Genomic DNA, 18,608 nt, shown 5'->3' on the forward strand with positions numbered 1-18,608 from the left:
ACACAATATTGCATTATCAGTAATAGCAAACGTTCATCTATGGGTGGATAAATAGGTAGAGAAGCTAAATGATCAGGTATGTCTAGGCAAAAGGGAATATACCCATGACCATATTTGTTTGGCAGATGATATTTCTACATGTGTATTTGTATGTGCTATAAGAATGTCCATATATTAATAGAGCTAATGGGACAAAGTTATGATAACTTCTTAGCTACAGCCAAGCACCCTGCAGGAGTGAGTCACTGGGTCCATGGGCTCGGGACCATGGTTGTAGGGGACATTAAGCTCAGTTGGTATAACCTACTACACAAAAACATTGTTCTACATCCTACTTTGGTAAATAGTAACTGGGGTCTTTAAAGCTTGCAAACGGCCATCTAAGATGCAGCTATTGGTCTCTCTGCATCTGGAACAAAGAAGAATAAAGAAAACCAAAGACATATGGAAATGATTAGTCCAAGGGACTAGTGAACCATGAAAACCTCAGCCTACATGATGCTGAGATCAGAACTAAATCATTGTATGGAAAATAAATTTGCTCTGTAAACATTCACCCAAATCCAAAAAAAACCTAACGAGTGATATAGACAGTTACAAAGCTGAACTAAGCCTCATTCTTTGTTATATGTACACAGGAAATGAAAAATGAGCACTAAAAGATGCCTGTCTGCATAGAAAAAGAAAACCAATAATTTAATATGGGCACTGCTATTGTTGTTATGTGCCGTCAATTCAGACCCAACTCATAGCGACCCCTCCTTGGGTTTCTGAGACAGTATCACTATGGAAGTACATTGCTCAACCTTTCTTCCAAGGAGTGGCTGGTGGGTTTGAACCACCAGCCTTCTGGTTAGCAGTCAAGTGCCTTAGGCACTGTGCTACCATAGCTCCCATGGGCACTGCTAGACTAAGATAAAGCAAGCAAGTCCTCCATAGGTAGTTAAGAAGGGGTGGATTGACAAAGGTTTGAAACTTTATTAGGAAAATGTTACTTCATTGTGAGTTGCTGGCAAAGGGCAGAAGTGTAAAGAATAATTTAAAAAAAAAAGTTGCAATCAAATTGATTCCAGCTCCATTGTGCATTGTGACTTATTGGCAAAGGGCAGAAGTGTAAAGAATAATTTTTTAAAAACAGTTGCATCAAGATAATCCAATGCATGGTGACCCCATATGTGTCAGAGTAGAACTGTGCTCCACAGGGTTTTCAGTGGCTGATATTTCAGAAGTAGATCACCAAGCCTTTCTTTTGAAGTGCCTCTGGGTGGACTTGAACCTTCAAACTTTCAGTTAGCAGCAAAGCATGTTAACTATTTACACAGCCAGGGAGTCCAATTTAAAAATAATTAAGATGTATTGAGCCCTTTACCCATGTGCTATATGGCAGTTACTTGGAAATTTTCATTTAATCTTTGCAAGAGGTAGTTCTGTTACCACCATTCCAAAAATGAAGGACACAAGCTAAGAGACAAAGTGAAATATCCAGAAAGGGCAGATCCAGAATTCTGAGAGTGTCTGTCATTTGCCTCAGCTTTGTCTATAGTCATGGTCCTCACTATAATGTATTTCAGAACAACAGAATATGTAGTAATCATGGTTGAAAATTGATAGGATAACTTGCAATGAGACATATACTAGTGACTTTTGGGAGCTCTGGTAGCGCAGTGCCTAAGGCACTTGACTGCTAACCAGAAGGCTGGTGATTCAAACCCACCAGCCACTCTTTGGAAAGAAGATGGGGCAATCTACTTCTGTAGTGATACTGCCTTGGAAATCCAAGGAGGGGTCACTATGAGTCAGGTCTGACTTGACGGCACATAACAACAACAACAACACAACAACATATATATATGTGTGTGTGTGTGTGTGTATACACACACACACACACACTTTTGTTATAGAATTTTATATTGATTTCATTGACTAGAATATGGACCATAATAGAACAGATGATTTTGTTTTACCTACTGTGATTTCTTCTGAGGTGAGGTGTATATGTGAAGTTACATAGAAACCCTGAAATTATAGTGCTAATAAAGGTTCTCAGTGATCTCCTAGAACAATCCATTAGGATCACAAAGCACTATTATAAAGTTTTTATACCCTTGCCATAAAATTGGGAGCTCTGGTGGCATAGTGCCTAAAGCACATGACAGCTAACCAGAAAGTTGGCAGTTCAAACCCACCAGCCATTCCTCGGAAGGAAGATTGGGCAATCTACTTCCATAGAAAACCCAAGAAGGAAACCCACGGAGGGGTTGCTATGAGTCAGAGACGACTCGATGGCACATGATAACAACAGCAGTAAGCCACAAAATCAGCCCAAATGGATGTTTTTGTAAAGTATATTCTCTCATGTAATATTAAACCTCTTATCTAATTTACAGAACTTCTTTCAAATAGTTAGCAACCTTCTAGATGAAGAAAACAAGGAAAAGTGGGAAGATGCACAGCAGGTAAGACTTGAATTATTTCAGAAATTAAAGTTGGCTAAGTAAAGTTTGAATTTTTTTTTGTAGAGATTACCTGCTTACTATTCCAAGAACATGAAAAGGTTTTTAGAAAATCATTCCATAGTATGTCCTGCCAAATTTAGAGAAAATGAGTGATCTTTTTATCATATTAGTATATGGAATGGATTATATTTATAAATGTGAAAAAAAAATGAACAGGTTAAAATAATTATTTACTTTAAGGAATGAATTCATAATATATATATATATATACATTTGGCAAAGTACTTAAAGAGCCCAGCTGCTACCAAAAGTCAGTGGTTAGAACCTACCAGTTGCCCCATGGCAGAAGAATGTGGCCGTCTACTTCTGTAAAGATTTGCATCCTTGGAAACCCTATGGGGACAGTTCTACTCTGTACTGGCATTTTAAAAATGAGTGCACCAATTTCATTGCTTTTTACTTGACTTTTGTGAAAAATTCCATGAGAACAATGCAATCTTGAAAGAAAGAATGAATATTTACTGAGGTTCAGGTGAGCTGTTTCTCCTATTTTCCATCCATAATTCTTTTCTGGGACTTTAGGAGTAAGCCATGCCTTTTATTCCTATCATATAGAGGCTAAAAATAGACCAGTGTGGAGCCACCTCATTATCAGGTACAACTTCTGTGCTTTTCAGCATAGCAAGGGGAAAAAAAAAAAATCACTCCTTGGTTTGAAATCCTGAATCTGTCTTTCAGCAGGACTAGTTTGAACTCTCCATTTGTCCTTGGTCCTTGGCATTCTTCTAGAGGATAGCCTCATTCACTGACTGTAAGAAAATGGCGTCTTTCCTTGGAATACAGCTGCAGAGGCAAAGCACGTCTTTCTAGAATGCTGGAGAGTATTAATTATGGATATATTTAGAACAAATGTATACTACCCTTTTTAAAACAAGACTGCAACTCATCAGATGGTATTATTTACTGTGAGGTCCCAACTTGAACAAATAATGAATGGTGGCATAACTTCTTGTAGTTAATGGAAACTCCTCAAACCAGTACGTCTATTTGCTTGTGATTTTGCTTAAACTATATTCTTAACTTTTAAATACGTTTTCAGTAGTAACAATCCTTAATGCTATTAAAAAAAAAAAAAAAAAACTAATTATTTGAAATAAAAATAAACCACTATATTGTAGCTTTTACTAACAGGCGTTTTCATAAATGCTACAGCATGAATAGGTCTTCCAGTAGTAGTGCAAAGGGTGATTAATATCATGAAATTTCCAAAAATGAGAGCTGTTTAAATTCTATGACAGAAAATTCCTTGTGGTTCCTGATATTGTTTTAGAGAAGGAGAAAGAACAAAATAAAATATAAAAGTAGCTCTGTGTGCATTTGGAAATCTAATGATTTCCATATTATTATTTAGAATGTTGATGTTAGAAAGTTTTTGCAAACAAAATTTACACTTTTGAACAATAAAAAGTGTCAGGACTTGGTAGCTAGACATCAGCCCTAGCTATGAAGGATAAAACTATATTTAGATAAAGCATCCTACTAAAAATGTGGTGTATTCTATATAGCATCTTTTTTCACTGCTTGGACTATACAAGTCACAAGCCATTTCAGTCATATTATGTTACCTGTTTTTATACTGACAATTCGTGTGTCTCTAGAGCAGGAATCAGCAAACTGTGGCCAATTAACCAAATGCAGCAGTTTGTTTGTTTGTTTGTTTTCCCTAAGTAAAGCTTTGGAACACAGCTACATGCATTTATTTACATATTGTTTATGGCTGCTTTCATGATTCAGCAGCAGAGTTGAGTCATTCTGACACCACATGGCATTAAAGGCAAAAATTGTATGGCCCTTTACAGAAGTTTGCCAGCTCCTGCTCTAGAACCTTTGTCTATACGCACTCATAGACACATAAAACCAAAACCAGCTGACGTCTGTGTTGATTTTGACTCTGGTAACACAGATGTTTCACAGTAGAGCTGTAATCCTTAGGGTTTTCAGTATCTGTGATCCTTTGGAAAAGTCCCTAGGTGGTGCAAACAGTTTGCACTTGATGTCAAAGCTAAAGGAGCTCTGGTGGCACGGTGCCTAAGGCATTTGACTGCTAACCAGAAGGTTGGCAGTTCAAATCCACGAGGCACTCCAAGAAAGAAGATGGGACAATCTACTTCCATAAAGATTTACCACCTCAGAAATCCAATAGGGGTCACGACAAGTCAGAATTGACTCCAAGGTCAGTGGGTATGGTTTTGGTTTCTAATCCAAAGGTTGCCAATTCAAACCTACCCAATGGCACCTCAAAAGAAAGGCCTGCAAATTTGCTTCTGTAAAGTGTAGAGCCAAGAAAACCTACGGAATAATTCTACTCTCTAATCCATAGGATCATCATGAGTTGGAATTGACCTGGTAGAAACTTTTTTTTTTTTTAGATCTTTTGGAAGTAGATCACCAGGCTTTTCTTACAAGGCACCTATGGGTGGATTCAAACCACCAACTTTTCAGCTACTAGTCCAGTGCTTAACTGTTTTTGCCAGTCAGGGACCCCAAGTGTGTGTGTATATATATATATATATATATATATATATATATATATATACACACACACACACACACACACCCCTCCACAAAAACAGAAAGAAAAAGCAAACAAATGCATAATAGTAGCAAGAGGCTTTACAGCCCATGGAGATTTTATTCACATTCTTACAATGGGAATGATGGGCTTTCAGAATTTATATTTAATGACTGCAACTATATAATAGGATTTCTTTTCTCCAAAGTTTTTCTGAAATTAAGAAAAAATTCATATTATCTTTGCCATAAATTTTTAAGTGTAATAACCATTTTTTCATGCCTTTAAGTATATGTGAGTATGTATATTGTGGATATTCAGTGTCTGATTTTTAGATAGGCACAATCACAATAAACAATACACACACTAAACCTACTACCCACTCTGCCCAATGTATCTTCCTCCTATTCAGTCCCCTTTAAGGTCTTACTGTATGCTTTTCTGCTATTCAGAGTGTCTCTTCCCCTTCTGCACTAAAAAAAAAAAAAAAAAGAAAGAAACACAACTGACTTCCATCGAATAGAACCCGACTCATAGAGACCCCTCCTTGGGTTTCTGAGGTGGTATTGCTCAACCTTCTTTCCAGGGAGTGGATGGTGGGTTTGAACTGCCAGCCTTCTGGTTAGCAGTCAAATGCCTTAAACACTGTGCTACCAGAGCTCCTCCTTCTGCACTGTTGTTGTTGTTGTTGTTATTTGCCGTCGAGTCGGCCCGGACTCATAGTGACCCCTCCTTGGGTTTCCGAGGCAGTATTACTACGGAAGTAGGATTGCCCAACCTTCCTTCCTAGGAGTGGCTGGTGGGTTTGAACCGCCAGCCTTCTGGTTAGCAGTCAAGTGCCTTAGGCACTATGCTACCAGAGCTCCCCTTCGCATTAGCCTTTGCAAATTCAAAGCAGCTAGAACTCTCTAATCTGCTCAATTTTTCATGGCTTGAAGCTACAATGGTGCTGGATGGCTACAAGGAAGTGAACCTAACTTCAAAAGACTTTCTACTCTAAAGTGGTGGTATAATGCAGGCTGATTTTGTAAGCCTTATGAGTGACATATGCAAAAATTCATGTGGCCTTTTAAATGACCTCCACATTCTACATACTGTAAGCTATTGCCAAGATTAGTTGGTCTTTAAGAAAACATTTACCTGATTATACTGTGTGAGGTGGCATGGTTTTGGGGGAAAAATACTTAAGCCATGAAGGTAGATAGATCTATGGGTAGATTCTGCCTCAGCCACTAGCAAAGACACAGTATGTCCTTAGATATGTTGTTTCTTCTTGCCTAAAATAAGAATAATAATTTCAATCCCATAGGTATGTTTTGTGTATGTACATGTGAAGTATCTATACTAGAGCTAATATGATCCAAAGTCATTGCTAATATTATAGTTCATAAAGTGGCTATTATTTTTAGGCAATAAATATTTCTCCCAAGATAATGTATTTACTGTGCAATGAATTAATACTTTTTAAATGTCCTCATGATGGCAATAATACTTGTTTATTTTGTATAGTGTCCTTTTATGTAAATGCTAATTAAAAAGGTAAAAAATAGCCTAATTTTAGTGTTTATTTTATGTTATATTTAAGTGAGGAAAGGAGCCCATGAGAAGAAAAACATATTATTTCTGAGTAGAAAATCTCTCAGATATTTTTTTTTCTTAGATTTACAGAGGATTAATCACTGTGTTATATTGCCTTCAGAGTTCTTGCTGTATGATTCCTGATGTCTTTCTCAACTATTTGTTCAAAAATTAACAGCTGTTACCAGTTGCAGAAACTTCTCAAAATAAACCAGAACTCACTTGTGATCTGATGATACAGTCTTTTAATTTGAGTTATGTATTCCATTATAAAAACATTGTACTCATCTAACCATTACTTATTTTTTTAGATTTATCCAGGCTCAATAGAATTAATGCAGGTGATTGAAGATTTTATACACATTGTTGGAATGGGGATGATGGACTTTCAGAATTCATACTTAATGACTGGAAATGTAGGTAAGAAATAGGATTTTTTCTCAAAATCTTTCTGAAATTAAAAAAAAATTGCAAGTATCTACGTCATTCATTTATAAGTGTAATGTCCATTGTTCATGTCTTCAAGTATATGTGATTAAATATGTTAAAAAATACTCAGTGTCTTATTTTTAGATAAGCATACAGGCACATATAGGGAGCTCTGGTAGCATAGTGCCTAAGGCACTTGACTGCTAACCAGAAGGCTGGCGGTTCAAAACCACCAGCCACTCCTCAGAAGGAAGATGGGCCAATCTACTTCCATAGTGATACTGCCTCGGAAACCCAAGGAGGGGTCGCTATGAGTCGGGTCCGACTCGACAACACATAACAACAACAACATAGGCACATATACATTATACATATTTGCACACATGCACAAACACACACATGTGCATGCATCTACATGCATTTGTATGAATGCCTATAGGCTTACTTGTTTGTATCTGCACATGTAAACATAATAGAGAGTATGTGCTTGCTTCTCCATTTGCCAAATGCTCATTGCTATCCAAGCTAATTTTGACTATGTATATAGTTGTGTGTTTGAAAAAAATGAGTCTTCATAACCTTCTAAGCATTGTTCATAAAGATGCCGAGTTACTTTCTTACTTGGTGTCTAAACAGGTGCTGAGTCTGTGAGTGTTGTAGGACAGTTCAGAATTCCTGTAAGAGTCATGACAGTGGTACCACTGCTGCCACTATAATTTTCCTGAAAGCTTTAAGGACAGAGTAGATCTCTCAGGTCCCTTTGTAGTAGATTCTATAATGCTAGATATATAAAGTGAAAATGTGTATCTTCCTTCATTTGCCTATAATATTGCCTCGTACAGTAAGAAGGAATATTAGAAACAAAACCTACAAACATATTTACACTAACATTGAGCTAACGATAACTATATTAGCTAAATTGAACATTTTTCTTGGAGGCAAAAAATGACAAGGACAAAGAAATAGTCTTTTTAAATATTATACACATTGAACTAAGCTAGGAATCTACTTTTCTCACATCTTTAAAACTCCCTTTCATAATATTACTGTGACTCAGAAAGATTTTTCTTCATTTGTCATGCTTCAGTAGTCTTCACATAAAGACCACTGAACTATAGATAATAATGTGTCTAAATAAATATATTTTGCCTTTCATTCTTATTCACAGGATGTTTAAGTTTTGGTTTCTGGATCAGGAAGAGACCTACCTTGGTGAGGAATCAACTAGGGGGGTGTTCAATTGATACAGAACACAACTTTTTTTTTTTTTTTTTTAATAATTAAAGCTTTTGGTCATTTATTTTATACTTGATTACTTCTGAAGGTCCTCCAATCCCATAGGGACTCATTTCATGCTAGAGTGTCTTCCACCATGATGAGCTCACATTGTAAAGGGTTATAGCTAATTACCAGTAATATTCTTCAGCATAGGAAAGTGTGTGTAAAGGAGTCATCAAAAGTCTGGACGCCTTTTGATGATCTTAGACCCTCTGCGTGCTGCATAAGACTGAACCAGTTAGATTGAAGTCTTAATGCCTCCTCTGAACTGTCTTGGGTTCGCAGGCCTTTCCCCAGATAGCATGTCCAGCAGCTAGGGTTGGTTCAGGAATGTATATAACTGCCCTTCCTATTGACAATGAGGAAAAAAGAGACCAAAGAGAGTATCTTTGTGAAGAATGAAAATTCAGGAAAATCTGAATTAAATGTGTATTCCAAAAATGACTGGGCAATAAGGCAAAAACAATGTCTGAGGAAAGGATACAATGGTGAGCCAGACGTTTCAGGGCATGTAAAAGAAAAAACCTAGAGGGATTTAGGGTATGGTCATCATAGCCAACTGAAACATGTCCTATAAAGCTTTGTGGTTTCTCTGGTGGGTGGGGAAGGAATTATAAAAGGCACTGTGCAAATTAGGCAATTGACAAAGTAATTTAGTAGTAAAACTGGAGGAGAAAAGAGAAAGAGCTATTGTTTTGTTGTAAATGTTAACATCTAATTCTAAAAGGCTCTGCTTTTTAAAAGCATTAGCAAATCAATACATGGCATTTATTCAGAATGTTTTTGGAAGGGAAAAAAAACAAAACCCTATAAAACACAAAGCCAATCTAGAGTATAGTAAAGTTAAACTTGGACTTAAAGTAGACAGTTTCAGAAAGAAAAAAAAAATCAAATTCTCTATAGCACTACTATTATTTGCTGTAAAAATTCTACAAATGTCTCTTCAAAACTTGCAAACATTCATTTTTCTTTACCTTTCTTTTGAGAAAGTACATCTTTGAAAAATTGATGTATTATATTATTATTTGCGTTAAGATTATGCTGTCTAGGATTTCCTACCTCCTTTATTATCACTAAACTTTAAATATATTAAACATAGTATAACTTAAAGCATAATGACTTAAAGCAATTGAATGCTACAGATAAAGCCAGTGTTGTCCTATATTGTTTTCATTGTTCAAGGATAATGTAATTGTTCAGCCTTCTCTTACTTATATCACACTAATTATCTATATAAAAGAAGTTATGTTCTATGCATTAAAACCTGAACATTAATAGTCTGATTACCTAAAGAGACCTTATTTATCATTGATTTCTCCAAATAGTAAACCCAGTGTGTGACATATAGTAGTCTGATGATCAAACTGAAGGTTATTTTATATAATATTAGGGTTTCCTAAAGTTTATCCATGGAAGGAAGGTTGGGCAATCTACTTCCATAGTGATACTGCCTCAGAAACCCAAGGAGGGGTCACTATGAGTCAGGTCCTACTCGACGGTACACAAGAACAAAGTTTATCCACTAGTATCAAATTGAGTCTATGAATAATAATCACTATTTATATTCTCCATGTTCTCTGATTTGATACTAGTGTAAATACGACTGACTCATGGTGACATCATGTGTGTCAGAGTAGAACTGTGCCCACAAGGTTTCCATGGGCTGATTTTTTAGAAGTAGATCACCAGGCCTTTTTTCTGAGAGGCCTCTTGGTGGATTTGAATCACCAACCTTTAGGTTATCAGCTGAGCATGTTAACTGTACAATACCCAGGGACTCTATTAGTGTATATAGAATATGATATACTATTTTGTTTAATATGTCCAACATTTTTGAACAAGCATGTGCATAGTACCAAATTGTGAAACTTGTGAGTTGGCATTCAGTAGCCATATATCCTAACTACAAATATTAATTGTCTAAAATTGGTGTCTTTTATGTATGTGTGTGTGTCTTTGTGAAAGTATACACAGCCAAAGATGAACCATGTCAACAATTTCTACATGCAACATTCATTGACATTGACTACATTTTTCAAGTTGTAAGAGATGTAATTCATTTCATAAAAACATCTAACATTAAGAACACCATGGATCTGCAACAGGCTGTTGGTGACACTTTGTTGTTAAGTGCCGTCGAGTCATTTCCGACTCATAGCGACCCCATGCACAGCAGAATGAAACACTGCCCGATCCCACGCCAGCCCCACGGTGACACTTTAAAATAACATTAAAAAGAAAACTACTTCATTATGTGGAGATGTTGGAAATATTCTGAATTTTTTAATAATTTGTTTGTTCTTTCTGTTGTTGAGGTTATACACAGCAGAGCATATACCAATTCAACAGTTTCTCCATGCACAATTTAGTCACACTGGTTACATTCTTTATGTTGTGCAACCATTCTTAACCTCCTTGTCCAAGTTATTCCTCCCCCATTAACGTATATTTCCTGTCCTATAAATTATCTATCATTTGAGTTGCTATTGTCAATTTGCTCCTGTAGAGGTAGAGCTTTCAAGATTATAATGCTCAAGGTAGACATTCTTTTCTAGTTAACCTAAATTATTTTTTGGTTTTAAGAAGCATTCAGGAGCTGTTTTTGGTTTAAAGTTTAAGATCTCTATTTGCTTGCATCAACCAAAAAAGAAAGAGGATCAGAAATAAGAGGAGGATATGGAATATGTGGCTAATTGCCACCATGAACAACTGCCCCCTTTGCCATGAGACCAGAAGAACTGGATGGTGCCTGGCTACCATCACTGAACATTTTGATCAAAGATTCTAGAGAAAAATCCTGATGAAAAGAGGGAAAATGCAGGACAAAGTTTCAAATTCTCATAGAATGTACTTTCTGGAGCCATGGAGGCTAAATGAGCCCCTGAAACTATTGCCCCAAGATAATAATTGATGTGTTTATATTCACCAAACACATAAACACAGCATATGAGTAATAAATAGAGACTAGGGAACTAAGAAGGAGTTCTGGTAGCATAGTGCCTAAGGCATTTGACTGCTAACCAGAAGTCTGGTGGTTCATACCCACCAGCCACTCCTCAGAAAGAAGACTGTGCAATCTACTTCTGTAGAGATACTGCCTCAGAAACCCAACTATGAGTTGAATTGACTCAATGGCAGTGAGTTTGGTTTTTTGGTTTAGGGAGCTAAGAAAATTTGCTTATTTTTTTCTAGGCATAGTCTTTAGAGTATGGTGGATAAATCCTAAAGAATTTCAGAAGATTGTTGTGTGCCAATAACCACCTCGATTTCCTGGAATAGAGATAATATATTCCTTGAGAAAGAGAGAGCATAGAATAGCCAAAAATAAATGTCATACTATTTAATAAGAAATTCTCAGAAACTCACTAATAGCCTATTTATTTTATTTTAACTTTAAATATAGTTTGGGCATTTCTGTTTTCTAGTTTCTGGTTTATGTAAAATGATTCAGAAGCAGAGAGACGCCTGTTAGAGGCAAGTATATAGCAAGTAGAATAGATAAAATAAGAAAATAATAAAAGAATACAACAGAGTATGAAGTCCATTTTGTGGTACCAAAAAACTCTTCATCCTTCACTTTTGAGAGCAATAATTCTAATATTTGAAGCAATAACTGATATTTGAAATGATAGCTTTAGTTCATCAAGAAAAATTACTATAAGATCATTAGGATGTCAGGGAAATGAGTGACATATCTTTGATTTTTTTTCCCAAAAAATAGTTTAAATGAAAAGGTTAAAAATTTCTTTTATCTGAAAAATCTCCCTGCCTGTAGCAGCTTTCTATAAATGAAATGTTCTTATATGCTAAAAAATCTATGAATATTTTGGTGTGTATGTATTCATTCATTTTTCTGGGAAACATATTCCCTAAAGATTTGTGTATTAAACATAAAGTTTAATACAAGGCTTGGAAAAATCGTTCTATCAGCAAAAACGTTAAACAAGCCAATGCATTTATATATAAAAAATGGAATTTATATTTTTCATAATCATATGCAAATATGACATCCAAAATAAGCACATGGAAATTTTCATAAATTTAATTAAAGTTAATGAATATTTTGCTTTTTGTTGCTAGTTGCCAGTGAGCTGATTCTGACTCATGGTGACCTCATGTGTTTCAGAGTAGAACTGCTGCATAGGATTTACAAGGCTGTGACCTTTTCAGAAGCACATTGCCAGGCCAGTATTCTGAAGTGTCTCTGAGTGGCTTCAAACAACCAGCCTTTTGGCCACTCAGGGACTCCAAGGAGCACTTACTAAGGCCTAACTATTCTGCTAAACAGTTTATATAGTTGGTGAATGAATGAATGAATGGATAGATGAAGTAATACTACAGAGAAATTTCAAATATTGGTATGCCTCAGTTTATTATAAAATTACAATTGTTCTAAAATGTTGTAAAGGTAAATAATTTTTATTTTAGTCAAAAATGGTCATTGTATAATGTATCGATAATTTTAAAAATTATTATTATATGTTAGGTCAAAGGGAACCATATCTAGTTGTTGTTAGGTGCTATCAAGTCAGTTTCAACTCATAAAGACTCTTTCTACACCGGAACGAAACCTGTCCTTTCCTGCACCCCCCTCACAATCCTTGCCTTGCTGGAGCATAGTGTTACAGCCACTGTGTCAACTCATCTTGCTGAGGGTCTTCCCTCTTTCACTGAACCTCTACCCAATCCATCATGACATCCTTCATCAGGGACATGTCCCTCTGACAACGTCACCAAAGTAAGAGAGACAAAGTCTGGCCATTCTCGCTTCTAAGGAGCATTTGTTCAGGCTGTACTTCTTCCAAAACAGATTTGTTCATTCTTCTAACAGTCCATGGTGCATTCAGTATTCTTCATCAGCACCAGAATTCAAATGCATCAGTTCTTCTGTGGTCTTCCTTATTCATTGTCCAGCTCTCACATGCATATGATAATACTGAAAATATCGTGGCTTGCGGCAGGCATACCTTAATTTTCAAAGTAATATCTTTTCTCTTGTTGTTGTTGTTGTTGTTATGTGCGGTCGAGTCGGCCCCCGACTCATAGCGACCCCTCCTTGGGTTTCCGAGGCAGTATCACTATGGAAGTAGGATTGCCCAATCTTTTCTCTTAGAGACGTTAAACAAGATTTCTGCAGATTTGTCCAATGCAGTATATTGTTTGATATCTTAACTGCTGCTTCCATAGGTGGTGGTTGTGTACCCAAATAAAACGAAATCCTTGACAACTTCAATCTTTTCTCCTTTTATAATAATGTTGCTTGTTGTTCTAGTGGTGAGGATTTTTGCTTTCTTTATGTCATACAAAGGGTCGCTATGAGTCGGAGCCAACTCAACGGCACCGGACAACAATGTGGTGAGATATAATGGATACTAAAGACTATAGTCTCTGATCTTCATCATTAAGCACCTCAGGTCATCGTCACATTCAGCAAATAAGGTTGTATCATCTGCATATTGCAGGTTGTTGATGAGTCTTCCTCCAATCTTGATGCTACATTCTTCATATAGTCAAACTGCTCAGATTATTTGCTGAGCATATAGATTAAGTATGCTGAAAGGATACAACCCTAACACACACATTCCTGATTTTAAACCATACAGTGTCCCCTTGTTCTGGTTGAATGATCGCCTCTTAGTCAGTTTCTGGAGCCTTGTTATTATTTATTTATTTACTTTCCCCCACCGATTCCTTCAGAGTAGCTTAGAATTCTTCTTTTAATACCATCAGTTCTTGATCATATGCTACCTCTTGAAATGGTTGAACATTGACCATTTCTTTTTGGTGCAGTGAATGTGTATATTCCTTTCATGTTCTCTTAATGTTTCATGTATTTGTTCAATATTTTGCCCTTAGAATTCTGCAGTAATGCAACCCCAGGATTCAATTTTTTCTTTAGTTCTTTCAGCTTGAGAAAGCCAAGTGGATTCTTCTCCTTTAGTTTTCCAACTCCAGAAATTTGCACATTTTATCACAAAGTTTACTTTGTCCTCTTGAGCTGCCCTTTGAAATCTTCTGTTCAGCTCTTTCATTTCATCGTTTCTTCCATTTGTTTTAGCTACTGTCTGTTCAAGAGCAAGTTTTAGTCTCCCCTGATATCCATTTTGATCTTTCTTTCCTGGCTTTTCAATACCTTTTTCTTTCTTCATGTATGATGTTCTTGATGTCATCCCACAACTCGTCTGGTCTTAGGTCACTGGTGTTCAATGTATCAAATCTATTCTTCTGATGGTCACATTCAGGTGGGATATACTCAGGTCATATTTTGGTTGAAATAGATTTGTTATAATTTTCTTCAGTTTTAACTTAAATTTGCATATGAACAATTGATGATCTGTTCCAAAGTCAGCACTTGGCCTAATTCTGACCATTGATATTGACCTTCTCCATCATCTCTTTCCACAGATGTAGTCGATTTCGTTCCTGTGTATTCCATCTGGTGAGGTCCATGTATGTAGTTGTGTTTATGTTGTTTAAAAATGATATTTGCAATGAATAAGTTGTTGGTCATGCATAATTCTGTCATGTGATTTCTGGCATCATTTATATCTCAAGGCTGTATTTCCCGACTACAGACGGCTCCTTCTTTGTTTCCAACTTTCACATTCCAATCGCCAGTAATTATCAGCACACTTTAAGTGTATGCTTAGTCAATGTCAGACTATAGAATTTGGTAAAAATCTTCAATTTCTTCATCTTTGGTTTTAGTGGTTGGTGTATAAATCTGAATAATAGCATTAACTAGTATTCACTGTAGGCATATGAATATTATCGTATTATTGACAGCATTGTACTTCAGTATAAATCTTGAAGTGTTCTTTTTGACATAAATGCAACACCATTTGTCTTTAATTTGTTATTCTTGGCATAGTAGACCATATGATTGTCCTATTCAAAATGCCCAATACCAGTCCATTTCAACTCACTCATGCCTAGGATATTGATCTTTTTGTATTCCATTTCATTTTTGACAGCTTCCAAGTTTCCTAGATTCATAGTTTGTACATTCCACATTTTGTTATTAATGAATGTTTGCAGCTGTTTCTTCTCATTTTGAGTTGTGCCATATCAGTAAATAATAGTCACAGAAGCTTTACTTCAGCCAATTCATTAAAGTCACCTCTACTTTGAGGAGGCATCTCTTCCTATATCATAAGGTTATTTAATATTAATTTACTTCAACAAAATGTTCTTTGAAGAGTTTTTCACATTTACTCTCTATAAAAATCCAAAGATTTTTCTCTTCATTTCTTTGAAGTCAACCATTTTTCCAATCATTTTTCTGAAACTCCTCTTGGAAAAGCCTCCAATAAGCTCCCAATTGCCAAATAAAACTTCTTCCCATTTCTCAGCCTTTCTGTTCTCTGTACCTTGCTAACTACTTTCTTCTTTTTGAAACTTTCCATTCTTTTAACAATTTTTGTATTAGCCATAGTATCAAATATACTAAAGGATGAAAATTAGACTCATGACTCAGTAAATTTTGTATTTTTTTGAACCAATAGCATAAAATAAATAAAATGAAAGGCGGTTCAAACTCAACAGCCACTCCTTGGAAGAAAGATTGGGCACTCTACTTCCTTGGAGATACTGCCTTAGAAACCTAAGGAGTGGTTGCTATGAGGCACAATCAACTCTACGTCAGTGAGTTTTTGTTTTTTTTTGGGGGGGTGGGGAGTTCTGAAAAGGGAAAAATAATTTTTTGAGGCCCAGATAGTTGGAATTCCAAAGACAAATAGACTGAATCTTACCTGATTAAAACAATAGCACATGTGTGTACATCCTCGTTGTTATGAAGAGTTGTCTAAAGTTGTAGTGGAAAATGTATTGGTTTTTCATTATGTTTTTAGTCATCTATTTTCCACAATAACTTTATGCCATACATTCTGTTTGCTTTGTTGATTGCTAAGAATGACCTATGCTTTAGTAAATTATTTTATGTTTGAACTTTGAACATGAATTGTATTCATCACATTGAATTTGAGGAAGATCAATGACATGTTGCATTGTTGCTTTCTCACTGATTATGTCCCATTTAAAAATATCCTTACTAAGCAAGTCTTTTCTAAGTGATTCAGGACATTAAAATAAATGAATACCTTTTTGTCTGCCAGTATATTATGGTCTAGTTGTGCAGATACAATAAATAAATAAATAAATAAAATGTCAAGTAACTTTTGGCATGTGTCATATAAGCCAAATGTTTTAGAATTTCATTCCAAGCAATGTTGTTTTGTATAAAGATCTAGAAAAACATCTTAAAGAAGGATTTAATATTTTTGAAGGATGGCTGCACTATTGACAATTCCAGATGAAGACAAATAAATGATAAAGAAGTGGGCTACATTCCAGTACATTCTATTAACAAAAATGACATAGAGTTATCAAAGTTAATATTATGTTCTGGGAATGATGTGTGTTCTACCTTGATACAAATAAATATTGACTGAAGTAATTAAAGCAAATAAAATTGGAGAAGCATGTTGAAACATGGTAAGGATGACTTTGAATTTTATGACAATTGGGAGCCACTGAACTTGACTTGATTAGAACAGTATATATATATATATATATATATATATATATATATATTATTTCCCATATATTAAGATAGAGAATGACTATATATATGGGGACAAGTTATTTATTTCCACAGTAATCTATGCAAGAGATAATGGTAGTAGTAATAAAAACAGGAACAAAAATGTTGGCATGGATTTGGGACTCTATGGGTATAATTGATAGGATTTTATAACTTACTGGGATGTTGAGGAAAAGGGAGGAATTAAGACAATAATTATTTGACAAGTATTTGAGAATACTTTCCATACATTGATGTTTAGATGCAACTATCATTGCCAAATGAAAAAAAAAAAAAAAATGAAGACTTGGGCTTAATGAAGAAGCCTAAACTATAGATACACACTTGGGAATCAACTACACAGAAGTGACATTTGAAGTCATAAAAATGGTTCAGATTATTAAGACAATAATGAGAGAGAAGAGAGCTACAACAATTCCTGCACTGTAAACAAATTATCAAGGCAGTTATCAGAGTAAGAATGGTCACAGGTAGAAGGTACAAGGAGTTCAAGATTGTGTCAGTATAAAATCAGCCATGTAATTTATAGGAGGAAGAGAACATTTCAGAATGAATACTGTAGTTAATATCAGTAGCTAATGAAGGTCAAAGAATATTAAAACCAATACGAAACTCACTGCCCTCAAGTTGGATCTGACTCATAACGACCCCTCCTTGGGTTTCCAAGGTGATATCACTACGGAAGAAGAGCAGGAGAAAGGGGATTAAAAGCCAGGAACCTGGACAGAGGAGGAGCAGTCAGCCTCAGGGATCCAGGTGAGGAGAGGGAAATCAGGCATGTCCAAAGCAGCAGGGTGGGAGAGCAAGAGAGAGGGGATTAAAAGGCCTAGGAATCTGGACAGAGGAGGAGTCAGCTGCAGGGACCCAGGTAAGGGTGGTAGGAGAGGTTTCTAAGAGAGAGACAAACTTGTCTGTTGGTTTGTCCTACCATGGTGACGTGTTGATGTAAGTTTGAGGCTGAGCCACTGGTGTTTCAAACCCAGCGGAATGCACATGGTGCACAGGTATCAGCCCAGTTTACAGACTGAGACAGACTGGGAAGATGGATGAGACCATCCACTTCGCAAAGAATTGGCCAGGGAAACCCTTATGAATAGCAAAGAAACATTGTCTGATAAATTACCACGCAACTTTATAAATAGTCTGGTTAGTTTAGAAGGCTCTCAAAATAGGACTGGGAAAGAGCTGCATCATCTGAGTAAACCCAGCCTTACTCCTACGGCTAAGGTAAAGCTTTCAAGACCTCCATTTGCTGATGTGGTACCACCATGCAAATTGAAGAGAAACAGCTGCAGACATCCATTAATCATGGGAACATGGAATGTACGAAGTATGAATCTAGGAAAACTGGAAGTTGACAAAAATGAAATGGATTGCATAAAGATTGATATCCTCAGCATTAGTGAGAGGAAATGGACTGGTTTTGGCCATTTTGAATCAGACAGCCATGTGATCTACTATGTCGGGAATGAAATTTGAAGAGGAATGGTGTGGCATTCGTCATCACAAAGGATGTTTCAAGATCTGTCCTGAAGTACAATGCTGTCACTGATAGGATAATATCCATACGCCTACAAGGAAGACCCATTAATACAACTATTATTCAAATTTATGCACCAACCACCAAAGCCAAAGATGAGGAAATTGAAGATTTTTATCAACTTCTGCAGTCTGAAATTGACCGAACATGCAA

General features: G+C 36.0%; 1 protein-coding gene across 1 annotated transcript in view; it reads left to right on the forward strand.

Moving 5' to 3' along the window:
- Positions 1-18,608, forward strand: part of ADGRB3 (adhesion G protein-coupled receptor B3) — a 1,013,812-nt gene that overhangs the window by 507,922 nt on the left and 487,282 nt on the right. Inside the window, exons 10-11 of the mRNA XM_007945182.1 lie at positions 2,388-2,456; positions 6,918-7,026. Of these exons, the coding sequence (XP_007943373.1) occupies positions 2,388-2,456; positions 6,918-7,026 (178 nt within the window). The remainder of the gene's footprint in view (positions 1-2,387; positions 2,457-6,917; positions 7,027-18,608) is intronic.

The sequence above is a fragment of the Orycteropus afer genome, unplaced genomic scaffold, assembly GCF_000298275.1.
Source record: "Orycteropus afer afer isolate SDZICR_OR568_19922 unplaced genomic scaffold, OryAfe1.0 scaffold00133, whole genome shotgun sequence".
Lineage (NCBI taxonomy): Eukaryota > Metazoa > Chordata > Mammalia > Tubulidentata > Orycteropodidae > Orycteropus > Orycteropus afer.